At 30.1% G+C, this 12,556-nt stretch overlaps 1 protein-coding gene across 5 annotated transcripts in view; it reads right to left on the reverse strand.

The window, feature by feature from the left end:
• Positions 1-82: 82 nt before the first annotated feature.
• The window catches only part of LOC107454946 (serine-rich adhesin for platelets), a 57,633-nt gene continuing 45,159 nt past the window's right edge, over positions 83-12,556 (reverse strand). For all 5 annotated transcript variants that reach the window (XM_043040942.2, XM_043040945.2, XM_071177414.1 and 2 more), the window contains 3 exons: positions 9,205-9,348; positions 6,196-8,955; positions 83-2,093 (listed from right to left, as the gene is read on the reverse strand). In XM_043040942.2, coding sequence (XP_042896876.1) covers positions 1,888-2,093; positions 6,196-8,955; positions 9,205-9,348 — 3,110 coding nt within the window. In that variant the 3' untranslated portion in view covers positions 83-1,887. The remainder of the gene's footprint in view (positions 2,094-6,195; positions 8,956-9,204; positions 9,349-12,556) is intronic.

Consider the following 12,556-nt stretch of genomic DNA (forward strand, 5'->3'; position numbering starts at 1 on the left):
CTTACAATAGACATGAAAAATTGTTCCGTCATAAAATTGCAACTGTTTTAATTTTGTTATATTTGAAATAAAACTTTTCAAACACTGATGAAATATTTTATTTATTGAGGCAACAAAATAAAAAATACAAAAGTATCAAAATGCTGAACGTGTAGTTATATAATTTTGTGCATATAATTTACAATTCAGAATATTACAAGACTTTGGTTTAAAGCTGTACTTGAATTAACTTTTTAAAAGTAATTCCATAAATTCATTTGATTTCACATTTTTTCTGGTAAACCAATAAAGAAATAACAATAAAATATTTTTTTATGATTCAGAAATTTGACGCACAATTACTGGAAACACGTGATTGATTCGAATTGAAAATAAACGAAAATTTAATAATTTATACACTAAGAATCTCTTTATTTACATAATTGCTTTCATGAGTAAACTATTCGACTTTTTTCTTTTTTACAATAAGTTTTTCATCGTCAGCTGGGTGAATATATGTATGTACATTTATTTATTACCGCATAAATTATGCTATGAAGTTCTATAGGTAAAACGAAAAATACCGTGATGCATAAGGAATTATCAAAATGGGATCAGATAATCCAGAACCTGATAATCCATAACGAAGTTAAAAATTTAATCATTGTATAATTTTTCAGAAATATTTACATGTTTTTAAAAAGTTAAAAATACTGAAAAGAATATCTCAACATTTACATGGTACAGTATAAAAAGCAAACACTTTTATCAGCAGTAAGTATTAGTGTAAAATAGAATTCAATAGAATTCCTCTTTATTTTATGTATTCCGATCAACGGAGTAAACGTACTAATAAATCTGACTAAAAAATAGTAAAATATTTCTAAAAAATTGACTTCATAGTAGTTCTCAATACAGTGACACACCAAATGTTTATCATTTGCATCTACTTCAAATATAAATATCTTAAGTACAAATAATCGCACTTTTTTTTAAATCAAACATAAATTACGATATATTACACAAATTTACAAAAAAGCTATTTTAATAAATTACTGATTAGTTAAAATCAGTTTTGCTGAAGAAGTCTAATTTAAGTCGACCAGATCTAAAGCAAAAACAAAATCAAACCTTTTACCAGCAAAGCTAACAGTAACAAAATTTGAAAAAAATTGAATGAAATTCTAAATCAAGCATAAAATAAAGTATATTACAAAAATTTACAAAACTGTCCTAATAAGTACTGATTAGTCCAAAGTCAGTTTATTAAAATCAGTCTCAATCGACCTCATTCAAATAACAAAAAATAGTACACTAAAGTGACCAGCAAAGCCAACAGTAACAAAATTTTAAAAAAATTTAATGGAATTCTAAATCAAGCATAAAATAAAGTAAATTACAAAAATTTACAAAGCTGTCCTAATAAGTACTGATTAGTCCAAAGTCAGTTTTATTAAATTCAGTCTCATTCTTGTGGTCGACCTCATTCAAATAACAACAAAATAGTACACTAAAGTGACCAGTAAAGACAAGTGTAACAAAATTTTAAGATTAAATTCTAAGTGGAGCATAAAATAGGGATATATTACAAAAATTTACAAAAGGTGTCTTACTAAGTACTGATTAGTTCAAAATCAGTTTCATAAAAATCAGTCTCATTTAAGGAGGTCGACCGGATTCGAAAAGCAACAAAATTCGAAAAACAACAACTAACGTGACCAATTAAACCAAGTATAACAAAATTCTTAGAACATAACTGATTTCGTTTATAATTTTTTTCTTAACTTGGCGTTATTTTTCTTTAAATGCGCATCATAAATATCACTAAGCCCCAGTATCAACTAGGACCCCGACTAACGCTTCTGAACAATTGCTGTATGCTCTGATATTCTCTCACAGCTATGATCTTCAACAGTTAGATTCCCCAGTGGGCTTGACAGGCTTATGTGTACTCAATTCACTCGATGTGTCTGGCGAATCTGAGTAGACACCAGGAAGAGCTGTATCACCAGAAACAGTTGTCACCAGGTAAAAAGTACCGTCCGCTAATTGTTGAACCTTTCTACTAACTGTAGGTATGGCTTTAGGCTCAACAGATTTACTTCGATTTTTTCCTATAGAAAAACAATCATTATATTAAAAAGTTATTCTAAAAGACAGATTGCATTTATAGTGGGTTGTAAATTAAGTGCTTAATGCTATTAATGGAAAATGATAACAGTCTAAGTGAATTTACAATCATAAAGCATGATATTGCTACGAATTTGTAAATGTATATATAATTTTGTGATTATTCTTTTGTTATGAGGCTAAATATCTCTGACGGATCCTAAATAAACAGTTTAATTGGGTATAATATGAAAAAAACACAACTACTTCGATTTAGTAGGAACAACATATGACGCAATGCTAAACGAATGGAATTTAGTTGTTGTTTATTTAGTTATTGTTATTAGTAGTTGTTGTTATTTGTTTTAGTTGTTGTTGTTTATTTAGTTGTATTTAGTTTCAATAACTTTTCTTTATAATGCAATAAAATCTGGCGAGCAGCTATTTAAACGATCGAACACTTCGTTTGTTTATTTGTGGCTTGAAGTTAGGCTCGCAGAAAATGCCGTTCATGGGTTAAATTTAGTAGGAACAACGCAACCTGTGACGTAGGCTATATTATACCCAATTAGAAAATTTGCAAAAAAAAGCATCATCAGCAGTTTACATCGTGGCTTTTATTGTCAGAATGTGCCTATTAGCATTTTCGTAAAATAATAAAAATAAGTTGTACTTTTCTGATATGTTGATTTTTTATTTGATGCCAATTCTTTTAAAGAACTCAATTTTCTTGTGACACTTTCCAACTATTTTGTTTTACAACAATTTTATAGATGTAACGCAAAAATTAGTTAATTATTTTTTTAAAAAAAAACTTCTTCAACGATAATTAAAATCTTTTAAAAAGTTTATATCTTACTAAAAAAAAAAGGTTTTTTGATATCATTTTTGTTTTTCTCATCTTAGCTCGACTATCTTCACTATTTGCTACTCTAAACTGGTCTGATAAAGTTTATGAGAATATTGCATATTCCTTAAATGTATTGCAAAATTCTTTTTTCGCTGTATGTTAATTATTAAGATGCAATTTTGAATTCAGATAAATAATAAATTTTTTCAGCATTTAGTAAGTTACTTTATAGAATTTAAAAAAAGAAAGAAATTGTTAAAAATAAAATTGCATTTTAATTTTTTTCAAAAGGGAAGTAGAAAAGCTATGACTTAAAATAATTATTTATAGGGCAAGTGTTATTGATTTTGAAAGTATCTTAAAGTTTAGTTGATTTCCGGATTTAATTTTTTTAATGTTAATTTTTTAATTAAAAAAATGATTGAAGAATTCTAGGTTTTTATATTTTTTTTCCTTTAACAGGGCGCAATTCAAGTCTTAACTGAGCAGCCCCAGTTAAGCATTCTATTAATTTGTTACGTATTTCTTTCTCTTGACATTTTTCATTTTATTCTTCATCTGCGCATTGTAATAGAGGGCGTTGTTTTCTTTAGGTTTTAGTTTTTTCTTTTCATTCGGCTTGCTTGTGAAATTGATGTTTGACCTGTGACTATGTGAGTTTTTATTTTTCTGATGACTTTGTTTGAGTTTCTTTTCTTAATTTGTTATTTATATTGCATGTCTTTTTTCCTGGACTTCTATACAAAACCATCGGGGTATTGAGGGAGTTAATTTAGGCATTTGCTTCTCCCTCAATTAGAAATGGTTTTGTTTTTATGGCTACCGAGGCCGGTACCCCCTGAAGACGTCGGCTTCGGTGGTCATATTTTCATTTTTATTTCCTTCATTTTCTTTTCCTTTAATGAAAATTGAACTTTTTAATTGCAGAATAAAAACTACTATGGATTAAAGACGGCATATTATAAATATAAAAAATTAGAAATTTCCTTGAGTCATAATGAAAAGTATCACATAATATCACGTAAGTCCGGCACATTCTGGGCTTGATAGCGGCCTGGTTTGGCTAGGCAATGAGTTCCCAATTTTTCGCAGGTATCCAGTTTAAATCACTTACTCTGGGGATGTTGGATCAATCTTTCAATACATTAAATATATTTTCTATGGATTTCAAACTCGATCTCGCACTCGATCATCATAAAGATATAAGCTGAAAGACTACAACATAGTGATAATTTAAAATATTAAAAATTTTTTTTGGATGATCACTATATAGTCTTGTTTCGTGGAAGAAGTTCCTCTAGTGAGTAGGCCTAGTCCATAATAAGAAAAACAACTCGAAACCACAGACTCACCCGTGACTTGAATCTTATGACATGATTCCCCGAAGGAACTAATTTTTTGTCTGGGGAGGTTATTATTCTTAAAAAAGGAGAAAAATTTTTATTTCCGTGAGCTTGTCATGCTTATTCTGTGAGAAGATAAATTTTTTTCGGAATTACTTGTTTTATTTATTTAAAATGAAGCACACTTATTTTGATGTTTTTTTTATCAAAGTTAATGAGAAACATGATTTTAAAAAAAATTATGTTTTAATATAAAAGTCAGAAATAAAGAAATAGCATACCATATTTTAAATGCTGTAAAGAAATAGAAAGTAATAAATTTTTGTGTGATGATAAAAAATAATAATAATGAAACATTTTACTAGTAATTTAAATGTAAATATATGTGTTTGAACATGACTTAAAAATTTATTTGTTTTAAGAAATACAGTAAATAGGAAAAAATATTTAATTCAAAAATCCTTTTTATTTTATTTATAAAAGTAGCGGAAAGAGATTACTAGCTAAAATTTTAAATTTACGAATAAATATTATTTTAAAATTTTATCTTAACAGTGTTTTTATCAAGGTTTACTGAATAGATATGTTACCTTCATCAAAAATAATATTAATAATAAGTAAATAATTGATAAAGAATTTTTTTTAGTATACTAAGGCTACTCCATTTAAATATACAATTTTCACGTACAATTCCATATATAGAAATAATATTCTATATATGGAGAAAATTGAATTAATATTGTTATAAATAAATTAAGGAATTCCCCGAGATATTAGAAAGTAAAGCACTTATTTTTCATTAGCTCAACATTTTTGTAGTAAAACTGATTGTGACTCTCATATTTAACGCCAGAGATTGGAGTAATAATGTACTCTTTGTACGTAACAAGCATTTTTGATAAATACTTATGCGATTAACAATGAGCAAGATTAATATGGCTCCCAAACAATTCAAAACCTTAAATGTTCAAGAGGTAATGATATATTACTATAGTTGTCATGTTAAAAGTAGTGGTTAAGGGAAGGAGAATATTTAATTCTTATACATACTACCCAAGTTTGAATCCCACCCGACGGCTGGTTGATACGCTCATACTGCTTCCTACTCTAATCAATTGTAGTTCTGACAATAAAATAATTTATTTCCTTCGAGTAACGCAAAAGTAGATTAGAATCACTTGAGCAGTACTGTCATTGATGCTTTACTTTGGCTTCTGAGTTGGATGATTGAAAATTATTATGACGCAGAGATGAGAGTTATTTTTACGAAATCAACTTTTTGGGTTGGGCGCTCAAGTAACGCATTATTAAAGGGTATAAAATAAGATATATTTTTCGATTTAGTTCCTTTTTTAAGAAATTACAGCGGAACTACTAGACCAGGGGTTTCCAACTTACACGAGGCCGAGGGCCGCAAATAAAAACACCAGTCAAATGGCGGGCCGCAACTTTATCAAAATTTTATATAGGACTCTTTTAAGTATGAAGGAACATGAAATATTACTGTCAGATTTTTATCAAATAGTACAAAACAAAAGTATTGAATTACAAATTAAAATAAGAAGTAGATTTTTTAAAATATTCAATTGCATATTAAAAAATTCTGGCTACAATAACTTTAATGTGCACCTATGTATGAAATAATTAATGTGCAACAGATATCAAATTGTTAAGATATTGATTGGTATGTTCAAGTTCACAGAAACGAAGACATTAGGTTTTTTTTTAACGAAAGAAAAGTGTTTTAAATCCATATAGATTTTTCACGGAAATTGTCAGCTAAAAAAATGACAATATATTTTTGTTAGCGGGAAATTAAAAAAAAGGCTCCTCAGACCTAGAGTTGGTAACCACTGTACTAGACAAACATTAAGGGTTTTGCCATTAAAAATAATTAACTTTTAAAAAACTTACTTGCTTTATCTCGGGCACTGGAGGTTTTTTTGCCGTTTTTAGTTTTTTTCTTTTCCGAAGGAGCTTCGTCATCTATGAAGAGTGGATTCTGGTTTAATGCTGTAAATTTTGGCTTCAGTCCGGTCAAGTCACTCGAAGCTCTTCTAGCTTTGGCTCTTTGGATTTCAGAAGCCGATAATGGGCAACCAGAATCGCTATCAGTTTTATTGCCCCAAAAACCTTTCCTGTCCTGCTTGCCGTTTTTATCCTTATGGTCTTTCTTTGGTTTACAGTGTGGTTTAACGCCATTTTCAGCAAGGTGACTAACATCGACGTAGTGGGTGGAAGACACGTGAGAGCTCTTCGAATGATTCTGAAATTTTTTAAATGTTAAAATAATGCCATGAGCTATATCTTTTATTTTTATTGACGAACTTCTTTCTGATTTCTTTGGCTTCGGTGGCGCTGGATCAAATCCATGTTTGAAAGCAGTGCTGGCAACTGCGGCGGTTGAATAATAATGTATCTCTGGCTCTGATGGTAGCTTATTCATCAACCTGTTTCCCCGATTTGGAATGGAATTGAAAGGAGAGGTGAACAAATGGCGAAGTGATTCTGGAGTTGGAGGATTACTATTCATAAGTTTCGAGGAATTACCATTACCAACTTTTTTACTATGCTCTTTATGGCGTTTCAGACTGGGCTCTAACATATGGGAATCGTAATCCCTTAAATTTACATAAAAACTAGAACTTGTGCAACTAGAATGCCTGCTTTGTAGAGTACTATGTTCCGAACAACTTGATGCATAATCGCATTTGACAGACATAGAACATGAATCTGAATAATCTAAATCATTCATTGACGAGGAGCGTCCATTAATGTAATAGCTGTTATTCTTCATGACTGTCCAGCTGGATGTCTCAGAGTCCGAAGGGCATGATGTCGTTTCTTTAAACATATCTTCGTATACATGAGAAGATTCTGAGCATGGGCTTGCATTCCTGTTTGATGAAGATGATACTGAAGAAGTTGATAGTTTTCCATTTTGCTTTATTAGTTTTGCACATAACGGGATATCTGCTTCACTAGCAAAATGTTGAAACCTTAAGGCAGAAAATCCCGTTGAGTTGGCAGCAGCGCTCGGAGAAAAACTATTTTGACTGAGTTTTCTTTGGTTCTGAATCAGTGAACTTTCATCTGAAGAGCTCGCATATTCTTTCTGCTTTGAAATGTCACACAAACTCTTTGATTTCGTTTTTAAATGCGAAGAGTTTTCATTGAAATCCCTATTTTCTTGTTTATCACAGATAATGTTCATATTTCTATTGGCATCATTAGGATTTAAGTTACTTTTTTCAGTACCGGTTTTCTTTACAAGTGCATAGCTATTATGGCCATTCGAAACCTTTGTTGAATTGGGTGATTCATTTTTGTCATTTGCTGTATTAGAGTGCGCATAATTTAATTTTTCATTGCTGTTCTCAAATTCATTTATCGTATTCATATTATGTCCTGCCAAGGGATTAACATTAGCATACTCATTAACATTAGCATACTCATTAATTACATCAGCGCCATTAAGTTTTCTTTCCAATTTTACCTCAATGTTTCCGTTAAAGGCATTATTTGATATTTTTTCACTAGCCATCTGCGGATTAGTGTTTCCTTTAGCGTTAACCACGTTTTTTTCTGGCATTCTTATTGAGTTTGGGATAACACCGTTACACTTGTAATGCTTTTTTGCGTCGCCTGTTTTATCCTGCTTAGACTTGTTATTAGGTTTTTCCATATTTTTGGTTGAGGAAGCATTTTGAACCTTATCTATTACCTCTTGTGATTTTTTGAAAGAGTCGGAATTCGACATACAGCCTGAAACAGGAATTTCTGTAACATTTTTTGCTGCTGTATGCTTATTTTCTTTTAAACCACGAAAATCATTTTCGTATGGAATACGAAGATCTATTTCACTAGGCAATGTTTCTGATTTGTTAATCGAGTTTAAGTCTACTAAAGATGCTCCTATTTTTCCTGTTTTAGTTTTTTCTTTACTTTGCATCGCTGAAGGCTTTTCAAATAAACTTTCATCATTATCATCGCATATATTATCCATAGATTTTGATTTGAAGCCTTTAATTAATCCAGTCTGGGGGCTAGGATTTTGATTTCTTTCGTATTCAGCGTCATCAGACGCATAATGAGCTTCTTCCCATGTCGAAATATTAAAAAAATCATTGCCATTGCTAGAAGGTGAGTAATCTATTGGCAATCTATCTGGAGAACTTTCTTTAGTGTTGGTGTCAGAAATCTTTAAACTGGGCCGGGACACTATTTGTACGGTGATATGCTTTTTGTTTGATTCAGAACCTTTTTGATAATTTAAGTGAGAGAAAGTAGTAGAATTATCGACATAAGCTGGCGGAAAGCGAACATCGTTGTTGTAGCATTCAGCATTATAGAAAGGTTCTGTATTAATTGTTTCTGCAAACGACATACTATTGGGATAGACTTGCACGTCAGAAACGAATTGTGCTGAGTTGTTTTGAGAAATATATCCATTGCAGGATTTAAATTGCTGTGCGTCATTCCTGCTGCTGTTTAATAGATTGTCTTCTAAGCTCTCTGATTCGTGAAATGTACCGGAAGACTCTTGATCAAACTCCATTTCTTGATACTGCCAACAACATTCCTTTTCTTCATAAGATATGACTTTGGGTTGCACGCATGTAACACTCTTTTCAGAATTTCCATTTGCATTACAAGCTTTCGTTGAATCATTACCTGAAAAAGCAGTGGACTGTTCAAGTAAAAAAATTTCTAATAATAAGGGTAATAAATAATAAATAAAAACTTATAAAAATATTTAATTGCTTTTTTTAATAAAATTAAAACTTATAATATGAAAGAGATATCCATATGAAAAGTATCCAGATAAATCTCCCTGAAGCTTTTGATTTTTTTTCCTGATAAACATTTTGAGAAATTTTCTTATTACTACATTAATCATGTCTAGTACTATCTAATACTTACAAATAGGATCGTAATGTTTCGGTTCGTTGTGAAATTTCTTCAGTGGAGAGACTTCTGGCGATAAATCGGACAAAGATTCGGAACTAGTTTCCTCAGGATCCGACGCATTCAACTGATTATCCAATGATATGGTGTCTGGGTCATCTGAAACACCCATATTTTGTTAGTATTCATGTTGAACATTCAATTTTTAATACCTTAATAAACAATTACTACAATATAGTTAATGTTACAGTTTTATCCTTTCACGCGTTGGAGGTACAGATTTTATTGAGTGAAAGCTGAAAACTAAACCGCAAGATGATTATGCTTATCGTGCGAATGTAAAATGTTTTCGTATTTTATATATGTTCAGCTATTAAATATAAAGCAAGTGATTGAATAGAGTTTTATTTTTAAGCAGAAAATATGCTTCCACGTGTTTGTGTACAGAGTGTTCCATAATTCCTCTCCTAAATTCACATGTTTTAAGAATCCTTGTCAAAAAATATGCACATTAAGGGTCACAAATTAATATTTTAACGAAAAAAAAGCAACGAAACGATGACAATCACTTTCAAGAATTGTCTTAGGAAATAGACTGGGAAATAAAAAATTTGATTGTAAAAAACACTTTTAAAAATCCGCCATCAATCAAACAGGTTTCGATATTTTAAGTCCCGTCGTTTTAAGTTGCGGATCCCCAAATTTAGATTAGGTTTAACAAGCAAGCTTCAATGGAGAACAGTTTGTGTTTGTTTATGTCCATGAAAGCTATCTCTAAAAAAGAAGAAGAAAAAACAATTTGTGAGTGGACAGTTAACGCGTTTTACTTCAGCATGGCCCATTGGTCCATCTTCATTGTGTCGGAACTCTCGCAGTAAACTGATTTTTTACGTTATTTATTTTTCAAAACTTAGCACTTCTCAAAACGCCACAGATGGCAATATAATCGTCATTTTTGTGTGAAAATGGACATAAATAGTTGTTCTCGATTGATCTCCAAATTCCAATTTATATCCCCTGATTAAAATTTTTTTAATTCATATTTCTGCAAAGATTCTAAATGTATAAAGACAGCAATTGCGGAAGACAATGCCTTTTTCAAATGATCTAGTAATGCTTTATCGTAACCGAGCGTGCAATATAATTGGTAACAATATATTGCTTTTTCGTACCATACAAGATACGGTAAAAGATGATCTCTTATCAATGATCTTCAGCGGAGTCTTTTGTCAATTATTTTCACCTGGAAAAATATAATTGACAATAAAATTGAAATAAAAATAATATTTTAACTCATATACAGAAAAAAAAACACAAAATTTCTGATTTTAAATGGAATATAGATTTAATGCCATTGGAGTAATTTTAAATTATCCAGCATTTAAGTTTAAAAAATAGATATTGCTTAGTTGCTTAAGTAAAGAAAATATTTAAAAGAAGGAAAAAAACTGTTCAGAAAACCTTTGAAAATTTAAAGTAATATTTTAGTCAGAATTTGAGAATTAAATCAGTATCATTTTTTTAGATAAAAAATAAAATTTATGAATGCGTAAAAAGATTTAAATTGTTCATACAAAAAGCCTTTAATGATCTGATATTAAAGAATAATTAATATCCTAATTTATAAATAGTATTAATTTTAACTTAAATTTTTTTCTCTGTAAAGGATGTAATCATAGTTTTCAGCTTGAATATAATTTATTGAATTTACAAACTTTTTTTTAACTAACTATAATTTTTTAGTTTTAAAATTATGTTTTAACTTTTTTGCATTAAAGAAAAAATCTTGAAAACGGTAAGTTTTTTTAAAAACTCTCTGACTCAGGATCAATATCTCTTGAAATATTAAATATTGAGTTTCTGATCAGATTAATATATTAAAAAGTTTTCAATTTTATTCATAAAAACAGCTTAAATATTAATAATTTTGATTATTTAAATTATTGATAATTAGGGACAATAAAATGCTTGGACTTAAACATCATAAGTTCAATCGTTAAAGTCAGGGATTGAAAATGTAACTATTTTTTCAGCATTTTAAATTTTTTATCTATGTTTAATGAAAAAAGAAACTAAACTCAGTGGCACCATAGCCTATGAATGGCTATGGCCTACTATGTCATCCTGGTTTTCTTGATCATAGGTGTGCAGGAGTAGATGTTCCGGTTGAGTGGTCAGCCGAACGCGAAACCCCCAGTGCTTAGTCCCCAAGTATGATTGGTACTTATTTTAACAAACCACTGAAGGAATGCAAGGCTGAGTCAACCTTTCCCGATTCGAGGATCGAACCCAGGATCTGTGGCATGGGCGAGTGAAACTCTATTATTCAGAAATTAATAAGCTATCGATTTTTTTAGCAATACTAAATTTGAAAAATGTTTCTGCATTGCGAAACATTAGCATTTTTAACTCAATATTTTTTGTTAAATTTAGTTACTTTATAAATTTTTTCATTAAACATTTTACGAAAATTTTGACTAGAACATTTTAAAAACATTTAAGTTCTAAAAAAAAAAATCTTATTTTATAATGAAATATGTGACATATTTCTGAAAAAATTATGACACGGGCATAGAAAATTTCAAATGCCACTTGACAAAAAGAAAGATAAATATAAAAATTATATTTTTTCCTTCATATTTTTAATAGCAGTCATGATTTCAGAGTGAAAAAGGAAGGTTTTTTTTAGGTAAAATAAAAATAAATTTAAAAAAAAGAAATGCATGTTTCGGGAAAAAAAATAAACTTAAAAAACATAGTTTTTTTGCAACAACTTTGTGAAAATAAACTGCCAACTTTCGAAATATCATACCTCCACAATTATCGTCAAAACAAAAAACAACCCAATTTTACCTTATTCTATGATTATATCAACAAGCGATTGACCCATGCATTCAAATAAATAAAAAAAAACTTCTTTAGGTGATAAATATCGCTTCCGAATGCAAAATCCAAAAAAGAAGGACATCCTATGGAACTCATTCCAAATAAGTTACCGGAATGTTACGAATTGGCATTGTCGCTAGTGTTATGACATTTTGCCCCTGAAGTCCAACAAACACAGGAAGAATCGTTGAACCAGAACATGAAGGGGTAATCGGCCCTTTTTCTATTATTTACTCTACTTTTTCGGTAGAAACAATGGAAGAATAAATATACAGTCATAATTCTCATTGCATTTACAGAACGAAGAAGCTTTCTCGGAATTATTTTGAGTGGACAGCCACGCCATGCCTTTGGTATTCACAAAGAATTTCTAGAGGACAGATCGAACGTGAGTTATGTTCATGGTTTGGGATGAAGTTTATGTCTCGAAGAAGATTCATGTCACTTATTCGATAAATATGTTTTAAAAAAAACAAGAAAT

The sequence above is a fragment of the Parasteatoda tepidariorum genome, chromosome 2 (genome assembly GCF_043381705.1).
Source record: "Parasteatoda tepidariorum isolate YZ-2023 chromosome 2, CAS_Ptep_4.0, whole genome shotgun sequence".
Lineage (NCBI taxonomy): Eukaryota > Metazoa > Arthropoda > Arachnida > Araneae > Theridiidae > Parasteatoda > Parasteatoda tepidariorum.